Genomic DNA, 20,962 nt, shown 5'->3' with positions numbered 1-20,962 from the left:
AGTCCAGTGGGGATTCAACTACTATCAAAACATGGCTTCTGGCATTTGGAGGAACAAGATTTACAACCACCATGCTTCTGTGGGCTGGGCTCCATGTGTTGCAATGTTGTGATTTAGTGCACTTCTGACATCTCTTCCAACTACTCAGCTTTGTGACTGGGGATGAGAAGTCTGGTCAAGTAGGAGTTGAGAGTAAAATGGGTTTAGACTAAAAGGAAATTACTGATTCTAGTCTTGCTAAGCATCTGGTGAGCAGCTTCTCCAGACCAGCTGTAGGCCCCCAAGAATACCTGTAGCTAGTGATTCCCCAAGTTGTGGCCGAGGGAAAGCTGAGCATCAGCATTTCTGCTGCCCATCTGCTCTTCCATCACCGGTCCGGACTTGTGACACAGTGTTCCCCCGACCTGGCAGTAACCTACTCCTGACCCCTTTGTCCCTCTGGTCCCATTCAAACTTTACCTATTCTGAGCCTCAAAACCTCAGAGCCAGGCTTTCCTCATTAACAAGCTGAGAAATCCAATTTGAGGTGAGCATGGCCCCAATGGCACTAGCATTTTAACAACCTCCGATCCTTAAAATCTTATGGATTGGGGATTTTAAAGTGCCCCAATTCTATGGGGAAAGTAATTTCTTGGCTCCTATCAAGTCTCATGTAGGTGATCTCACATCCAGAGAGAATTGTTAGGGAGGACAACAGTATAGGAAGAAAAACAAGGTCCTCCGCCTCTCCTGACTCCCACACTTGGGCCAGATTTTCTCTGCCATTTCCTCAGCACCACTGCCATAACAAAAATGTCTTCTGAGGCGTCTCAAGCAAAATTTATGACTGGCTGCACATGCAGTATGGGAAGCCAATAAGGAGTCAGAGGCTACGCTAGAGATAGACACGGCTCCTATCCAAGAACCAGCAAACTGTCAGACAGACAAAGCACACACAGTCAAGAAGTGCCCCAAAAAGCCTTTCTGGCCACCACTGCCTGCATGAACAAAGCTGAAGTGCACACAGATTTTAGAAAAGGGTGGTAGACAACTCAAAGCAGCTTGGCTGATGTCAGGACACAGCTTTTGGAAGACGGTTTCTTAGACCCATTTCTTTAGCCCTTGCCTTCAGCACCGTGTTGTGGGCGCCATGTGCCACTGGACACAGGGAGGAGAGGAGATGAGGGTAGAGGAGGGAGGCATGGTTGAGGCAGCATTCACATTTTAAGGTTTGGCAGAAATGCTGCCAAACTCGGGCTTTTTTTCCAACAGCCTTAACTTTGTTCCAAAAAAACGAAGCCCTTGATAATTTGCATAGCTTTTATTAGTAAAACCTATAGCATTACAGCCATTTTCAAATGTGATGGCCAGGCAGTCTTGGAGAATTCAGAGCACAGGGTTCAGTCTGGTGGGGAAGACTACCAGTGGATGGGGCAGGAGGCCCCACCTGCCCCTCCACAATCCACACCTGACTGGACCGGGTAGGAGTGGGCATGCTCAGAGCCCAGGAACACTCAGCAGACAGGGACTGACTACTGTTGCCCCAACAACCATTCTGAATTAAAGTGCACTTTTTTCTGCTGTGTTAGAGGAAAGCAATCCTTCAAAGTTCACGAAAAGTATCTAAAGTTGCTACTGCTGCTGCTGATGAAAAATAAGACACAATTTTTGAGGGGCGCCTGGGTGGCTCAGTGGGTTAAGCCGCTGCCTTCGGCTCAGGTCATGATCCCAGTGTCCTGGGATCGAGTCCCGCATCTGGCTCTCTGCTCAGCAGGAAGCCTGCTTCTCCCCCCCCCACTCCGCCCCCGCCTTCCTCTCTGCCTACTTGTGATCTCTGTGACTGTCAAATAAATAAATAAAATCTTTAAAAAAAAAAAAAGATACAATTTTTGATATTTAGTCCATTAGTATTTTAATTTGTAAATTATCCTATACTGGCCCCATAAAGGTTTGGCACCATTTTTGTTACTCTCTGTTATTTTCATCTCCAAAGTATAGATGGGTCCAAAGAATATTTGTGGGAATCATTAGAAGCACATTATTTAGGGGTACCAGGGTAAAGTTACTAGATTATAGAATTCCTAGTTAAATTTGAATTTCAGATAAGTCATGAATACTTTTTAGGATAAGTATGTCTGACAGATCACTTGAGACATACTTATACTAAAACACTATTATTCCACTTAAGTTGAAATTTAACTGGATGTTCTGCATACTTACTACCTGGCAATCCTATGGGGAGAGAATGCTGATAATTTCTTCAGTGAGTACATAAAATCTAATGTCTAGATTATATCTACCCTTTAACTCTGAGAAAACCCTAGAATAACCCATATAAGAGGAATTAAAATTTTCATTCTGTGAAAAATATTATCAGAGAATTATCACTAAAAGTTATACATGCATTTGAAATGTGATAGAGTAATTCAACAAATTACCACTGAATGTAGGCTTTCAAATGCCACTTTTAAAAAATTTATTTGAGAGAGAGAGAGCATGGAGTGGTGGGAGGAGCAGAGGTAGAGGGACAAGCAGACTCCCCGCTGAGCAATGAGCCCAAGGCCACTTGATCTTACAACCCTGAGATCAGACATGAGCTGAAACCAAAAATCAGATGCTTAACCTACTGAGCGACCCAGGCTCACCTCAAATGCCCTTTTTAAGTTAGAAAGACTCAGAAATCAAACTGTTCCTAAACAAGGGCATGGTTAAAACTATTGGTTCTTTCTAATTTTATTTAACCTCAGGTTTTTATCAACTGTTATGTTAACGTTAATATGTTAAATTCTTCTTTAATTATACGGCTGCCCTTTTTTTCCATTTCTCATTTCCATGCCTTTGAAAGAGATCAACTAGAATCTAGAAAGTACCAGAAAATATGTTTAATAATGGCGACAAAAACCCCAGCTCAAAGCAAGACAAAAGAGCAACCTCACTTTCTTGGTTCATGTTTTCCACAAACATTTGGCCATAAACTGAGTGTTACAGTGGCTACTGATCTGAATTCCACATAAGTCTTCAAGTCAAGGAAATCAGTTTCTCAGGGGCTATATGCAGGTGACCTCCTGGCTAGCCAGTGGGGCAGAGTAAAGTCCGAGTAAGAGAAGGAAAAGAGGGACCAGTGGTGATCTGAGACAGGAGGAAGGGAGACACAGCTCAAATCCAAGCTGGGATCTGAGGGAAAGGCCTTGCAAAGTACTGAAGGATAAGAAGGGGGAAGGCAGCCATTCCGAGCCAAATAAACCACATAACCGGAACATGAAGCTAAGAAAGTACAGAGTGTAAGACAAGAGTGTGCTGTGACTAGCGTGATGGACTATTTGGAGGGCCACAACTAGACCTGAGTTGGAAATGGTAGTCTGGAGCCTTCAAAGTTACGCTAAGGGCTTTGGGCTGTAGCTGTGGGCAGTGGTGGACAGAAAGTGAATGGGTGGGAAAAGGGGAGGGAAGGAAGGACAGAGATCAAGAGGATGACAGACATGTGATGAATGGATCGCTCAATAACATTTAGGTTATGAATTACACATATACAGCAAGTTGGGGAAATGGAACTTTACATCTGTTTTGGATCTAAAGTGTCTGTTTCTACACCTTACTGGCATTTCCCTGGTAGATGCTCCTTGCCAAGCTACGAGCTCTATCCTAGGTAGAGCTCCAAGCCAGCTCAACTCCCAATTTGTGCTTCTCTGTCTCTCTAGTTGAAACACTGGGATGCATGGCACCGAGTTTTCGTCCAGCTCTGACTCTGAGATAGGGGGAAGCTGAGAAAGAAACGCTGATATAATCCAGGGTTTACTAGATTAGTTATTTCCAAGCCACCTACCAAAGGCGGAATCTGAATATCAGAGGAAAGAGGGACCATAAGCAGGTCGGGTGCCGGGAGTTGGGACTGAGGATGTGCACAGCTCCCGTGAGCCCGTGCTTGGGAGGAGGGGCCGGATGGCCCACGCGGAAAGAGAGGACGTGCCCAGCGGTGCGGGCAGAGATGTAGATTTGATCTAATGAATTTTGTATCCTCTTGACAACTTGCTGAATTTATCTAAGGTCTTGATGAGATTATTGTGGAAAGGTTAGATGGGGGGGAAAAAAAGTTAAATGTCATTCGTATAGGAAGCTATTTCATCTCCCTGCCTGCATCTGCACACCAATATTTAAAGTTTCTTTTTAAGAGATACCAACTAAAATCTTTTTCTTCACCTAACATCCATTTTTTCACCAAAATAATAATAATAATAAGGCTGAAATTATGATTATGCAGACTTGAATTTTTTCTTCTAAAATCAGCCACTTACACCTTAGGGCATTTTACCAATCAATTCACATTCTAGAGGTGCCTCTTACCTTTTATCTGTAGCCACTTTTTCAAGCCACTTCATCCTTGACATGAGTTCATTTTGCCCCCCACCATTTCCCTCAATCTTTTTTTTTTTTCCATTCTCTATCTTTTGCACAAAAACACACACAATGATAAAGTTTTCTGACAGCTTAATGGAACGTTCAAGGACTACAGGGACTAGGTTAGGCATGATCTTTTTTTTTTTAAGATTTTATTTATTTATTTGACACAGAGAGATGAGTAGGCAGAGAGGCAGGCAGAGAGTGGAGGAAGCAGGCTCCCTGCTGAGCAGAAAGCCTGATGCAAGGCTCAATCCCAGGACCCTGGGATCATGACCTGAGCCAAAGGCAGAGGCCTTAACCCACTGAGGCACCCAGGCGCCCTAGGCATGATCTTATTAACTGAACATCTGGAGAAGATAAAAATTTGCTCTTTAATTGGTTGGACGGCACAGTGTTCCTCTAAGATTTGTTTTGTTCTACAATAAAACAGCAAAGAGTCGATTTGTATTTTGGATCATGCATAATAATGGAAAAATAATATTAGCTTTATCTCAAAGCTTTATTTCTGATAGCCTCACTTCCTTGAGTTTTTTTGTTTTGTTTTAAAAAGAGCTTGTTACAAGGTTCACTTTGCAAACCTTACTGTTTCATAAACAAAGTAGCCTAGGAAGGGCCAAAGAGTGGGAACTGGGAAATTTCCTGAGGATGGTTTCTCTTTTTTTGACATTATACGTGAGCACAGCCTCGAAAGCTCCAAGTGTTGCTCAGAATACACAATTCACGTCCTTACCAGAGAGAGAGAGAGAGGGAGAGGATGGGAAAGCTGTATTCACGTGTGGGTCCCAGGGAGAGACAGACTGCGGGAATAAGAGTTCAAGTCCCGTGAAGCATATGAGCCGAGCTGCAGGCCCGACAAGATCCCCCCAGACTGCATCACCTGTAAACCTCCCAGCACCTCCAGTCACGGAAAGGTTAACCAGTGAAAACTTAACTAGCGAAAAGTAGGTGGCTATGCTCAAACATACCAAGTGCATGGTAGACAGGATCTTAATCGGTGTCAGAAAGCTAATTACGGGCAGTGTAAGGGTTTGTCATCTTTAATTAATATTTCTTAAGCTCTCATAAGCCTACAGCCGAGGAACTGTCTTCATAAAGAGATTTAATTTTTAATGGGATAAGAGGAATTTCCTACTCTGATTACTTTTAAAATTTCCAACTTTTTAAAAGGATGCTTTCTTGTTAAATATGTTTCTACAATTACACGTCTTCACTGAAGGCAGAGGCAGTCATGAATGGTACAGAAATAATGCAAAGTTCAGTACGGTCAGCACTGACAGTGCTTTATTAGGAGGGAAAATAGTGTCAAGAAATTTATAGAGCAGCAATCTGCATTATGCCTAACCTTTTGGACATATTAAAGCTTGTCGTTTCCAGTCCTACAGCCTCTGTTATTCATAAATAATGGATAACACTGGACACAATCATCTGACATTTGTTACGGCAATAAATATACCCTAAGTGCTGATGGGCCTTGCGCTGCGTGATTTAAAAGCACACAGAAGAAATTTAATGTAACTGAAGATGTCTTACATCTTAAGTCTATGGATTTGCAGATTCAGTTCAACTCAGCAGATCTGGAAGCACTAAGCTGTGTGCAGTGCGCTGTTGAGCTCGGCATCTTTATGATCAGAAAGCAGGACCTGGATTTGGGGAATGAGCTCCAGTCCCTCCTCTAATTCAGAAATATAAAAGAAACTTTAGGAGTTTCATAATTCTCTTGTCAGAGCATGCAGGAGGAGGAGGAAGGAGGCCCTGACCCACTGTCAAACGTTGCCTGACGGCTGTGCACTCACTACAATCAGTTTCTAGGTGACAGGATGTCATGCACAGGCCCCTTGAGGAGGCTGCCTAGTCAGAGTGAGCTCCCAGAGACACTGCTGCTTCTGTCCCTGGGACCCAGTCCAGATGGGGCTGACCCAACCTAGGACCCACCTGGGCTCTGCAGGACCAGTCTCTCCTGGAGGGCCCCTGTGATGGAGAGTGGCACATCAGACATTCCCCACCATGTCTGCATGCTGGGGCACGTAAACCACAGGTGTTTTTAAAACAGCTTGTGGCTCTAAGCAAACTGGGCTGATTCTGCTACAGCAAGGCCACCGCATTTGAGGCCCTGTGTCAAGCTTCTGTCAGGTACCAAGGGAAAGTGTTAGGGATTTGTTTGTCTTTCCAATAAAATCACACTGATTTTGTATTCTTTGCCAGAAAATGGGAAATGCAGTAAAGAGCTGTCATACCCAAGGCCTGCTAAAGACCCAGGCTCTGAACACCAAGGAAGACTGCATTTATTTATTTATATTAGCCATCAGTCTGAATGTCTGGCTTGCCTCAGTGGTATCTGAGGCTGGACTTTTAAAGCTAAACATGAGTTTTCTGGCCTATCATTCATGTCATGCCGGGCAGGGTTTCTCAAGTTTTAGTGAAAATAAGAATCACCTGGTGGGCTTGTTAAAACACAAATTTATGAACCTCAATTCCAAAGATTCTGATTCAGAAAAGTCTGGGCAGAACCCAAGGATGTGTATTTCTAACAAGTTCCAGGCGATGCTGATGCTGAGCAGCAATGATTTTTTTTTTAATTTTTTAAAGATTTTATTTATTTATTTATTTGAGAGAGAGTGCACATGTGAGAGAGAAAGAGAGAGAGCGCACGAGCAAGCGTGCACAAGCCGGGGCAAAGGGTGCACAAGCCAGGACAAAGGGACCAGCAGACTCCCTGCTGAGCAGGAAGCCCAAGGGATGCAGGACCAGGACCCCCTGGGGTCAGACCCTGAACCAAAGGTAGACAGATGCCTCACTGACAGAGCCATCCAGGCGCCCCAAGCAGCAATGATTTAAGACACTTCGCAAGTGGCTGTGGGTTATCTTAACGAAGGTTATTCTCATTTTATGTTTAAATCTTTACTTTTCTACTCTTGGCTGACACAGGCAAACCCTAGCAAAGTGCTGGATTAAATGAGCCTATCTTGGACCCTGTACAAGGCAGGTAACTTGTCAGAAATTCTAGAAATACTTTTATCACTTTTTTTTAAAGATTTTATTCATGACAGACAGAGGGAGAGAGAGAGACAGAGGCAGAAGCAGGCTCCCGGCAGAGCAGGGAGCCCAATGTGGGGCTCGATCCCAGAAAACTGGGATCATGACCTGAGTAGAAGGCAGACACTTAACGACTGAGCCACCAGGCGCCCCTTCTATTACATTATTAATTGGGTCTTAACAAATGTCCTCCACAATGCCAAATGCTTTACATGCATTCATTTATTTAACCTCTTAATCCTTCCAACAACATTCGTCTCATAATCAATACTGATGCTCAGAGAAACTGAGTGACTTGCCCAAGGTCACAAAACTAGTTAGTTATAAAGCCAAGACTCAAACCCAGGTCTTTATGACTTCTAGGTTTAGGTTTTTCACCAGTTAACACCCAGACTCATCTATAATCCAGGTCCCAAGAACTGTATTTCTGTGGCAGCTTTAGTATTCAAACAGACCTGTTTCCTCACATCTATCTTTGCTTTGTAGAGAAAAAAAAATTTAAGCACTGCATATGATTCAAAGAATCACTTGAATTTCAAATATTAGTGAAATTTTAGTGGGAGATCCACTTCCCCATTTTGTAGCTTTGATGCCCTGTGAGAGAGCAAAGCAAGACGATGGAAGTAGGAAGTTGGAGAACAGAAATGCTTTGTCTGGTTTCAGAAATTGCTTACATGTTGGGTTTCCAGTCTTATTAGGAAGAGAACCTCAAAAAGGAAAGTAAACCACATAAATTGCACTAAAACTTTGCCCATGTGAAATAATCACTACCTTTACGAAGACAGTGACAATTCTAACACATGCAACCACAGACCAACACTTCAGGGCATAGCTTTTAAAAAGCATCCTATCATGAGGCCCAATCAAGACCCCAAACCATGCTAGGGTGTAGCCCTCCACGGGCAGTGCCACGTGTGAGACCTCAGAGACCCGAGGGCTCCCGCTGGCACAAGGAGAAATTAAGCTGTTTCTCCTCTAAAAAATGTGAAACAGAACAAATTTCATGCTCGTTCTCCCTTTTCGGCCTGCGATGGCATCCCAACAACAATAAAAAATTTTTTAAAAAAGCATCAATTTCATAGGTGACAAGACTGGAAGTGGCTTCATCCACAGGCAACCACAGTAAGCACTATTTCACTATGTGAGCTTTAAAATAGCTTCTGAACTGAGGATAGTTAATACAGCCGGGAAGTTGCCTCTTTGGTCAGTTGTTAACTTGATACCCTTGAGGACCCATGGCTCCTCCCAGCACCTAATCTTCAGGGTGGTGGGGGGCAGGGAAAGGAAAGTTTGAGTTATAAACTTTGAGCCCATTTCCATGGCTGCCGGCTCTTCAGTTTATTCTTAAACCATCTGGTTCATGTTATGCCCTGAGACAAGAAGAGGGCTCCTTCCTGCCAAGATAACCACAGAGCGTTCCCGTTGCATTTTCACTACAGTCATCTCCACCGGTGGGGCGTGGCTTTGAGGATAAATTGTCTCCAGTTAGGAGGTTTTTTTCCCCCGGTTTTGTTTTCTTCTCTCCTTACTAGGAATTACAGCCGGCCCTCTGTGGTTAGCAGCCATGATGCCTGCCCACTATTAGGTCACTCATTCATACTGCCTTGCAGGACTGGGAGCCTGGCATTTTGTTGCAATAAGATTTTCAAACAAGAAAAATTGGGTTGTTAGATTCCATTCACCCAATTATGAGGATTTCAAGGAAACTGCAGGCTTGCCTTACTCTAAAGGAAAATCAAGAGTTTATTTTTAGGGGATCCTACTCGAGGGCTTTTCTTGGTGTTTTGCCATCTTTGTTAGCTCTCAGGCCCAACACGAAACCCACTCTGGCTTGGCCCTGAAGGAAATGTCCATCCTCCTTTTTGCCTTTGCATATTTCTCTAAAGGACACAGAGAGGCTTTGTTGTCTTTGTGGTCACCGGGTCCGCTCTACACAGATGCCTATTAATCACTTCACTATGGAGACAGACACATCCATCATATCACAGCCGCTCCGAAACAGGCAGTCCAGTGAGCAGGGGTGAGAGGGGAAAGTGCGCACTTAACCATTTCATGGCCCAGCTGCCGGGGGCTCCTGTACTGAGCAAGGTAACGGGGTGGCCGTGGGGAGGGCTCTTCCTTGGCATGTGGCTTAACAGGTGCAGTTGATTTTATGTGTTTGCATTTGTCTCGTTTCATGCTTTGATAGGACAGCCCTCTCCCAGCTATTTCTGTTAGGATGCAGGGAATAAGTGTAGGTGAAAAAAAAGCTTTCATTTTAAAAACAGTGAAAATAAATTTAGGTGGACTAGCTGTGCTCCTGACGCAAAGGTACTGACTCTCTGAAGCCAGCTGTTTTTCAAGGGTGGATCCAACATCAGGCAGAGAAAGTCAGCTTTCTCAGGGAAGACAACCGTTAAAATTGCAGGTAAATTAACCAAGAACTTTCCTTCCAAAATGGACGTGTCTTCTAAATCTCTTTTTCAGTCATTCAAGGCTTTCCACGGCCTGCTTCTAAATGGTCTTTAGCTCTTGTTCTTACTTTTCCTCTGCAAGTCCTCCTGCATTCATTCACTATTTATTTAGCAGATATTTACTGCGCACCTGCATCCCTGGGAACTGAGGGGTGAATCTCCCTCCTAAAACAATCTAGGTGAGAAAAACAAACATAAAGTAACATATAAGAGTGGTGACTTTAAGAAAGAGGTGCAGATCGCCAGGGCACTTGTAGAAGAGCTAACCTGGTTGGAATAAGTTAGAAAAGATTTCCTCATTTAAGCTGAGGCCTTAAGGACGAGGTCAGAAAAATGAGGGGTGAGCAGGGATATTCCAGCCACAGGGAACAGCCTGTGTAAATGTCCAGAAGCAAGGGAGAGGTTCAGCCAAGTAGCTCATGCCTAGAGCATTAGAGACTAGAGCGGAGTTAGGCCGTTCACCACAAGGAACACAGCTTCCACTTTTCTTCCCTCCATATACTAGCTCTTACTGTTCTGCTTCAGCGGACATCCTACCCTGAGCTAGAAGCAACGCATCTCACAGCGCTTCCCCACTCTGGAAGCAGTTCATGAGTTAGCACAGGCCTTCTCCCCTAGTGGATGGCAGGGTTTGTGCCTCTTTCACTTTGTCTCCAACACCTGGCACAGTGCTTTGGTCTGTGCTCAGGAAATGTTTGCTGAAGGCACCCACAAAGAATGGAGCTGAACCCTTGTTATGCCATGACAATGAAAGTAAAGGAACCAAGAACATCCCAGTTCAACCTTGAGTTAGGAGATCTTTTCTGGGACATGCCGTCCCGGAGCCTGTCACTGGGCTTCCCATGCAGACCAGACAATTGCAGACAATCCCACAGCAGGGCTACCAGAAACCATTCACTGTTTTCTAAATAAAGAATCCATGTTTGAAATCTCAAAATGCCTTCACATGATCATCACAGGAAAATTCACAACTGTGTTGGGCTTCCTCTTTATGCTTTGTAACTGTTCTTATTTTAATTACATTTTGTGGGGCCTGGAGGGTGGGGTTTTTCATAACCTTTTCACTGCTTCAGCCTCTACAGAGCAGCCCATTGTCCCTCTGAGACCTCCCTCTAGCATCCCTCCTGCATCTGAAAACTCTGTCACCTCAGGGGGAGAAAAAAAGTGAAGATTCTCTTCTTTCTCAGTTCTGCCAATTTAAGGCATGATTTCAGAGAAATCTCTAAGCCATTGTGTGCCTTGCTTCCTGCAATAGGAAGGTGGAAAGAATAACCATTTAGCACCTCATGACTGGTGAGAAATAGCTGGTGGTTAATGAATCAATGCAAAGGATGTTTCAGACACTGTTTTCATTATAATGCCCCATTTTCAACTGCGGAGAGCTGAAGGCCCAGGGGATGGTAAAGGAAGGCACTTCAGTGCTCCAGGATAGAGACGCCAGGTCTTACTGGTCTCCCTGGGAGGTGGGGGGCAGAGGAGATACCTGGAGAGGGACTTTCCCCCTACAAAAGCCCCTCCACCTGCCAGAGTTTCCATGCAGCATGTGAAGCTCTGATGACGTTCAACCAGCTCCCTTGGCAGAGCTGTATTTATTTCAAATTATTCAATTACTCAACTCAACCAGACGAGAGCCAGTTACAAGTAACCCATCTACCCTCCTCGTCTCTTTTGGAATTATCTCAGAATGAATTTCTCAGTTTTGAAATAGTTTATCTTTTTTTTTTTAAGATTTTATTTATTTGACAGAGATCACAAGCAGACAGAGGCAGGCAGAGAGAGAGAGAGGAAGGGAAGCAGGCTCCCCGCTGAGCAGAGAGCCCCATGCGGGGCTCCATCGCAGGACCCTGAAATCATGACCTGAGCCAAAGGCAGAGGCTTTAACCCACTGAGCCACCCAGGCGCCCCAAAATAGTTTATATTATTATTTTGAACATATACTGAGCACCTTTATAGATTTCTTTTGTCTAATGGATGTTAGTATGACTATATTCTGTTCTGTGAATGGAGATATAATTTGGTTCTGCAAATTCAGGTTATGGTCACTGCAAAAATGTCCCACAAAGTTTAGAGGCCCATTTGAAAGTGTCTGTTCAATGTACTGCAAAACCATTTATCCAATAATCATTTATTAAGTGCCCAACTAAGGAGCCCTGGTGACAGTGAGGGTTAGAAATGCACTTAAAAAAAAAAAAAAAAGGTCCCACCCTCAAGGGGCCAGATGCAGGATTATTACTCCAGCAGGCGTCTAACTTGAATTGCTGCATTTTGCTCAACATTTCCTGCTTTCCTTACTTATTTCAAAATGCAGGACCTATGGGCAGTCCTGAGACAGAGGTACATGTTCTCTTATGTTGCCTCAACATAATCCCTTTGGCAACATTTGGACAGCACAAGGTTTGGCGCTGAGAAGAACGGGTCTGCCCCCCTCCCCGGGGAGACCCATAGCAAATGCAACCAAATGGAGAGGTTGTAGCTGTTAACTCTTAAGCCCTCCATGAGCTGCTGGCCCACCAGGTCTCATTTGTGGCTTCTTTCGACCTACAGATTTGTCCAGCAAACTACAGCATTTAAGTTCTTTCTTATTCATTATTTCATCTGATTCTTGCAAGAACCCAGTAAGGCATTAAGTGCATTGACCCCACAACACAAATGAAAAAAAATGAGGCCCAGAGATGGGCCAAAAGGTCACCCAGCAGTACATGGGCGCCAAAGACCCCAGGCCCACGGAGATCTCTGGTGTTGCCTGTACCATCACCCACCCCCCACGTCTCTGACAAGACCACTGTGTTGAATCCTTCACAGTGACCAATGTCCAAAGTTGATTTACTCATTTCTATGAATGCCCCTTTACTCTTTTCCTGGTTTAAGCAGAAAGTTTTAAGTTTGAAAGGCATTTTCCAAAAATGACTTAAAACTTATCTTCCTGACTTGTGCTTTCAACTTAATCTCTGATCTGTTTCTAACTCTGTACATGGGATTTCTGAATTTGCACAAGCAAATGAGGGAAGGCCACCTGCTTTGGGGTAGATATCTCAAAAGTGAAGAGATGCAGGCTTTTAAGGGCACTATTTACATAACAAAATGAGATAGGGGTGGGGGGACTGTTTGAAACACCATTTTTCTCAAAGGTCATATCCTACTTGATTTAACAGCCAAAAACCTGAACTCAAATGTCATCCCCTAGAAAAGTTTTACCCAGTGAAAGAGCAAGTGGTTTCCATGAGATTAAGATAGTCAAGGACCTTCAGACATGAAAGAAGAATAGCTTTAAGTAAAAAAAAGCCATGAATAGACTTGAAAATTTTGCAGTTCTCCCAATTAAACAATGAATGAGACAAATGAACTACTTGAGCCTTCTTCTTTCCCTGTTCCTCTTAAGCTGAGAGGTGAATTTAAATCATAAAATACCAAAGTCAGTTGTAGATACCTGTTATTCTAAGGATGCATTTATTGGGAAGACACAGCCCCCATGAAGGTGACTGCCAGGAGGGGATCCCTGAAATGCCCACTGCCATGAAAAACCTACCTACTACCCCCGACACCCGCATCGGTGAGGTCTATACCCTGTGGTTAGATTCCAGAGATCTCCAAGTCAATGACGGAAATTAAACCCATTTTATTCACGGGTGTACATTTTTGTGCCATTGTACATAGGTGGTTAAAAATGATCTTCAATAGAACCCCAAACAATCAAAACTGAAAGAAAATCAGTTGCTATTTTAGCATTACAAGGAAATGCAAAGTTAAGGAAGAAATTTTCATTAGCACAGTTTCTTGGTGACTAGGTATTTAAACATATTTGAAAGCAAGACACCTCACAGTTTGGGGAGCTCCAGGTTATAAAAGGCGTGAATTATAGCCTAATTTCCTGCTGTTTTTTTGCTTCTCCATTTCTACCCCTTAAAAGTTCACGAAGATAAATCTGGAAATATTTAAGAAGTGTCATATTTGGAAATTATTCAGGGTCTGGCCATCTTACACACTCTTTCCCCTGGGGGGGGGGGGGTGAATCCCCTGCCCTGCCCTTCATTACCAAGGGCAATTGTTTAATCACAGAATCTTTGTTTCTCAAGAGATGTTTGCTGCTTCTATTTATTCCCCCTGAAGTCGCAATCCTTTGTCATAGGACAATCATTTCCACAGCAACCAACTGTGATGTCACAAGAGAGGGGAGGAGGAATGTTTAGAAAGAAAAGAGAAAGAGAATGTTCTCTTCCACAGGCAAAGGTACCTGAGATTTAAAACCATTGCTTCCCTAATCAAAATATTTTAGCAGGAAGACTCTATGACAAAGCTGCATTTCTTCAAGGTCTCAGCTGTGACATAGGAAGCATTTCAGCAGAAGTTGAAGGGCTGCGTGTTGTGGGTTTAGGAAGGGGTAGAGGTTTTTATTTCATTTCATTCTAATTCTGTGCCAGTGATATCTGCCAGTAAAATACATTAAACATATTCCAGAAAGAGTTGATTTAGCAGATGAAAAATGTGTCTCCTGAGACCAGAGAAGGTACATTTTCTGTCTTACTATCATTTCCATAATAGGAACAATGTTTACATTTCCTCAGCCCATGCAGTGCCTCTAATGTATTCATGTTCTTCCACTCTCCAGAGGCAGGAATTGAGGTATTTGAGATTTTATTTTTTAGCTACCGCATCAAGCACTTAAGATCTGACAATTGTGATGTGTATTCTCACTTGGTATTAAAAAATAAAAGCCTCAGTGTTTGCATTTGATTATAGTCTCTCAGCTTGGTGGCTGATTAAGCAGGAACAGGGAAGGCAACTTTCTTCAGAAGCACAGCCTCTGGGTTAATGTAGTGTAAGATTATTGACGGGTGTAGTCACATAATTTTTATTAAATTGAAGAGATTAGCTCTGCTGAAGAATCTCACCGTGACAGCAAATTCTAGCCGTAATAATGAGACCTGACACTTCTCAAACCCACTCCAGGGCCCCAAATGGTCTTTTTTTTTCTAAATATTCTTTCAGTTCAAGTAAGGGAAGAGCTTCGTTCAAATATTCAGCATATTTACCTGAAACTGAGTGTGCATGGGTTTTTGGTTTTTTGTTTTTTGAAGGATGATACAAAATCAGCATAAACATTTGTAATGTGAGCTTTAGCTGTTTTTTTTCCACCATAAATGACACACAAGGTCTTTCTTCCAGTTGCCTGAAATGCACACATAGCTTTTACTCCAGAGAGAGGCCATGGTGCCCACAAAGAGGTCAGCAGAGAAGCCCCTGGAACGCTGGAACGCTGGGCCATTTGTTCATTTAACAGGCATAAAATTGTTGCCTCCTCCCCACCCACCACCCAGACTCAAAGTATCTCCCTTATCCCAATTTCCTGAGGGAAAGACTGAGAAAAAGGGGGGGGGGGGGGCAGGGGCCGACAAATTTTGTAAATGAAAACTGTCCTATTCCACAGACAAGCAAGTAGAAAGAGCATATGCTTGAGAGAGGGGGTAAGAAAAAAGGCACTTTTTCAGAACACAAAGAAGGCAACAAATGAAGTCTATTTACATATGTCAGGGGGAGGGGAGGCGACTTAGAGAGGATTAATTAGTTAATGTCTGGCAAGCTGCGCCCCAAGACAAGTTAGGCAGAGGTGCTATTGTCACTTATTACTGTTATTAATTAACGGGGTGAACGCCAAACAAAAATAAAGCCCCGCGGCGTGCTTTCACTTCTTAACACCCAATACGATGTCTATTGCAGGAGTGATTCGGGAAAGTTACCTCAAAGGCCATGACCAGCTCGTCCCTGTCACCCTCTTGGCCATTGCAGTCATTCTGGCTTTTGTTATGGGGGCCGTCTTCTCGGGCATCATCGTCTATTGCGTCTGCGACCACAGGCGCAAGGACGTGTCCGCCGTGCAGCGCAAGGAGAAGGAGCTCACCCACTCGCGCCGGGGCTCCATGAGCAGTGTCACCAAGCTCAGTGGCCTCTTTGGGGACACCCAGTCCAAAGACCCGAAGCCGGAGGCCATCCTCACGCCACTCATGCACAACGGCAAGCTCGCAACGCCCGGCAACACGGCCAAGATGCTCATCAAGGCTGATCAGCACCACTTAGACCTGGCGGCCTTGCCCACCCCGGAGTCCACCCCGACGCTGCAGCAGAAGCGGAAGCCCAGCCGCGGCAGCCGCGAGTGGGAGAGGAACCAGAACCTCATCAACGCCTGCACCAAGGACATGCCCCCCATGGGCTCCCCTGTGATCCCCACGGACCTGCCCCTGCGGGCCTCCCCCAGCCACATCCCCAGCGTGGTGGTCCTGCCCATCACGCAGCAGGGCTACCAGCACGAGTACGTGGACCAGCCCAAAATGAGCGAGGTGGCCCAGATGGCGCTGGAGGACCAGGCCGCCACCCTGGAGTACAAGACCATCAAGGAGCATCTCAGCAGCAAGAGCCCCAACCACGGGGTGAACCTGGTGGAGAACCTGGACAGCCTGCCCCCCAAAGTCCCCCAGCGGGAGGCCTCCCTGGGCCCTCCGGGAGCCTCCCTGTCTCAGAACGGCCTGAGCAAGCGGCTGGAAATGCACCACTCCTCCTCCTACGGCCTTGACTATAAGAGGAGCTACCCCACCACGAACTCGCTCACGAGAAGCCACCAGGCCACCACTCTCAAAAGAAACAATACTAACTGCTCCAATTCCTCTCACCTGTCCAGAAACCAGAGCTTTGGCCGGGGAGACAACCCGCCCCCCGCCCCGCAGAGGGTGGACTCGATTCAGGTGCACGGCGCGCAGCCCTCCGGCCAGGCCGTGACTGTTTCGCGGCAGCCCAGCCTCAACGCCTACAACTCGCTGACGAGGTCGGGGCTGAAGCGCACCCCCTCGTTAAAGCCGGACGTGCCCCCCAAGCCCTCCTTCGCCCCCCTTTCCACATCCATGAAGCCCAATGACGCTTGTACATAATCCCAGGGGGAGGGGTCAGGTGTCGAACCAGCAGGAACGGCCAGGCGCACGCCCAGCTCGGCGAGGCCCTCGACTGCCTGAGTACCCACCAGACCAAGATGGCCGCGGCGGCGCGGAGGACGCTGGGTCCCCCCCTCGGGGGCACAGGGGGACTCTGGAAAATTGGGCCACGTGGTGGGGTGAAGGTTTGCGACGCGGGACTCACCTCCATTCTCTGACTTCACTGTCCCCTCACGCCGTGCAGGAGGTCGGACTCACGAGAGACTTAATTCTCATCACAAACATGAGCCAAAAGCACATACCCACCCACACCCCCCCAACCTTCACACGCATGCGCGCGCGCCCGCGCACGCGCACCCGCCCACACCCGCCCCCCACGCCCCACGCCCACGCCCACACCCACACCGTGCGCAGCTGCAGGGGAACAATGACTGCAACCTGTTGTCCCGGACTGCACGGGGCGCTGCCCACCAGGGCTGGCGTTGCACCGGCAAAACACAAAACACATTTTTAAAAATCATGAAAATTAAAAAGACAAAAAAAAAATAAAAAATAAAGAATTCCTTGATAATTCTAACTCAGACTTTAACAATGGCAGAAGTTTACTATGCGCAGATACTGTGAAATGCCCACCAGTGTTACAGCTTTCTGTTATTAGCAGATGAATGCCATGTTGGGCAACTATGTCATAGATTTCTGCTCCTCTCTTTTAATGAAATAACGTGACCGTTAACGCAAGTAACTCTTTATTTATTGTTCACCCTTTTTTTCCTTAAGGAAAGGACTCTTCCACATACCATCCTATGAACAGCGCTTCAGAAAGGCCCCTTGAAAGTTAAAACTATTTAACGGGAAATCCATTAACTGGAATAATTGAGTTTATTTTTACAATAAATTCACTGAGTAAATAAGTTGGAGCTGCAATTCTGAGCTTTGTGTTTGGACTGTCTGATCTCTAGCTAAAGGAAAAAGTTGAGAGGGGAATATTTATTTAAATCAACCCATTAATTTGCTGGTCAGGTCTCTGGCCTATAACATGCAAAAAATTAACTAGTTTAAAAGTCCTTCCAGATCCTAAAATCTAAAGCAACCGGGAGAGGAACTTTTAGGATGACACGTCCCGCGTCCCGTTGCTGCCAACATGGCTTTGTCAGTGGTTCTTACTTTCTGTGAAGGCACCAGCTTGTGATACCCATCTCATTTCACCTTGCATGTGAGACAGCAAACAAAATCCACTAAAGGCGTGAACTAATTAATATGCTGGCTGCTACCTTGCATAAATTAATGGTTTGCTCACACGGGTTTTTCGTGGGGTTACATCTGTGAATAGCCTCTTTTCCACATGTAAATTTGTGCCTTACACCCTGAGTTGTGTACACTTGTAAACTGTCGTTATGATAAACTCCCCCCCCCTTTTGAAATAAATGCAGATATTTATTTGACCCTCCCTCCCCCCACCCCCACTCCAGCCCTCCGGAAAGATTAGCATCTAGCAGATGGAAGAAGAATGCAGTGGTGGTGGTTAGAAGCCTGCCCCCTGGGAGAGCTAGGCGGCAGCACACCCTCCAATTCACGCTTCCTTCTAGTGCCAACTCCAACCACCCTCTGGCCGTGCTACCGAGCATGGACACCAGTGTGGTGGGTGGCAATACCCTGTCTCCCTCCAGAGCTCCCTGCTTCCCTGGTATTCTCAGATCATTTCAACAGGGTGATACCCTCATTGACCAGCAGAGAAGGGACTAACGTCCCAGCCTCATTTCTGCTGGGTCCACTGGCTGGAGAACATGCCGTGTGCGCAGTTGCCGGGCACCTGGGAGGTGTCTCCAAGCCGTGGGCTCAGCACACAAAGAAATGACATGGAAGTAGATGCAGGCGGGCTGGTCCGTGCTGTGATGGATCAGTAACTCCAAGTACAAAGCCAACCACAATGGATGCTGCAAAAACATTGACTGGGGCAGAGGATTTTTTAAATTTTTTAACAAACTTCTTCATCCATTTGTTGTTATTGTTTGTACAGGGGCGGGGTGGGGGGGTGTGTTTGCCCCCCTTGATTCTCATTAGCTCGAGGACACAGAGGGGACTATTGTTTACTCTATCATGAACAAAAGAACTGTCAACAGAATGTAAACAGTGAGCATTGTTTGGGGTTGTTGTGTTTTTAAACAGTTAAACAGTATATTTGGTGGCCTCTTTGTCTCTTTTTATTTCCAGTTTGATCTTCTGGGTTTGGTCTTGTCTTTAAAAAGAAAAAAAAGAAAAAAGATCTTTTAAAGAAAGACGATTGGGGGCAATTTTGAGTTGGCTGGTGCAAAAGTGGTACCTCTGTAATCGGAGTGAGACTAGGTGTGTCTCGAGGACTCCCGCATTAGCTTGGCGTTCCTACAAACCTCCCTCGCAGCTTTACTGTCCTTCGGGGTAGGTTTCTGTTGTTTTGTGTTGTTATGTTTCTCTTCTCCTTTGTTAGCGGAATCAATGTTCACATCCCCTGAACTCTGTACCCCTGAAACCGCGAAGAAGTCTTTTCTAGAAACAGATCATCGTTTTTTCCCTTCTCCCCGAAGCTTGTCCCCCAAGAGTATTGACCAGGCAGCACCCACTCTCGTGTCCCCACGGGTGGGCCTCATTGCCTCAGCTGTGTTACAGAGACCCGTGTCAAACTTTCATCCTGCGTCCCTACCTCCCAACAACTTATCACTTGTGGTGTTCTCCCTAAAATGCCCATATGTATTGAGCTGGTCTTTTGCATTTAAGTATTTTTTTCCCTTTTCTTTTTTTTTTCCCCCACTGCCTGTGGGGGGAGGGTCCATAAACCTGAGTGTGCCTTTGCTTTCCACCCTTGCTAGACACTGGTAGATGCAACAAACTCAAGATTTCTATTTGTTGTAAAGTTGTAAAAAATATTGTGATGTCACCAACTTTCCTTCCATCTCCACATCCCGTAACATCTGATTCATGACTTAATGTATGTTGTAAAACAGAAAAAAAAAGAAAGAAAAAAAAAGGGAAAAAAAAGACAAAAAAAAAAAAAGCAAGGAAAAGGCTCTTTATTACTTAAAAGTAATAAAACAAGACTGTTCTACATTACCCTTTGTGTCCTGAATGCTTTTATTTATCTCTTAGTTTTTTTCCTTTTTGAATCCCACCCTCCTGGGGTTGGATTCTACTCTTTCCCCATCGCGGTCTGGTTTCCGGAGCATAGACAACAATGGGGTCAGTACTCACACCCTGCCCAGCCCTCGACCCCCAACCCAAATTATGATGTGTTTTCTCTCCTTGTACCCCAGCCTGGAGCTGGGTTGTAGCAGAAGCCACCGGTAATTAGAAGGCGGGGCACACACTGACTCCCTCTATTCATTTTACGCATTTTCTTTTTATGGGCCTGTTCATCATCAAACATTTATGGCAGGTTTGATAGTTTGAGAGATCAAGGCTAGGATTTTAGTATGTAGGGTCCACTAAAAATAGATCCTTGCCCAGATGGGACTTAAGCCTTTTTACATATTAATAAGTGGGAGGGTGCTGGATTTCACCCCTCGTTAGCATTTCTCGCTTGTTACCCCGAAAACTGGGGTGGAGGCATATTGGGATGTAACCCTGTTATTTTGCTCACTAGCATGGCGAAATGCCGAGATAAGGTTTTCCCCTCTGGAGTATTTTTAAAACCGTTATTTAAATAAGCCCTCAGCCTCAGTATTTTACTTTTGGCCCTCTGAAGTCATTTTTTTTTTTAAGTGTTTCAAGTCAGCTTGCACGTGGGAAGCAACGGGTGGGGTCTCAGATCCCCCCTATAGTGATGCAGTTACCTCTGGGTATTTCCAGCTCCATTTCGGGAATCCCACCCAGAGGGCCAGGCGTGTCAGGCACGAAGCTGTCTAGAATACAGTTCCTGGCTCCTCACTTATAAGGAGACATGGGCAGGCTCTCTGAAACTGCCACCAGGACATAGGAACAAAGTGCTGAGAGAGTGGCCCAGAGGTTGAGGAGCACTAGACTATGTTTGAGCTGGTTCTTTTTTTTTTTTTTAAGCTTGATTTATTTGTGAGTGACAGAGCGTGTGAGTAGAGGGAGAGAGAGAGAATCTCAAGCAGACGCCACCACGCTGGTGTGGAGCCCGACTTGGGGCTCAATTCCAGGACCCTGAGAACATGACCTGAGCCCAAACCAAGAGCCAGACCCTCAACC

At 45.3% G+C, this 20,962-nt stretch overlaps 1 protein-coding gene across 1 annotated transcript in view; it reads left to right on the top strand.

Annotated features, from left to right (window-relative positions):
• The window catches only part of SEMA6A (semaphorin 6A), a 123,988-nt gene extending 106,287 nt beyond the window's left edge, over nt 1-17,701 (top strand). Inside the window, exon 19 of the mRNA XM_080803725.1 lies at nt 15,579-17,701. Coding sequence (XP_080659851.1) covers nt 15,579-16,780 — 1,202 coding nt within the window. The 3' untranslated portion in view covers nt 16,781-17,701. The remainder of the gene's footprint in view (nt 1-15,578) is intronic.
• Nucleotides 17,702-20,962: the final 3,261 nt, after the last annotated feature.

Source organism: Martes martes, assembly GCF_963455335.1.
Source record: "Martes martes genome assembly, chromosome: 5".
In the NCBI taxonomy this organism is placed as follows: Eukaryota; Metazoa; Chordata; class Mammalia; order Carnivora; family Mustelidae; genus Martes; species Martes martes.
Note: the sequence above shows the minus strand (reverse complement) of the source record. Positions and strands in the feature narration are given on the sequence as shown.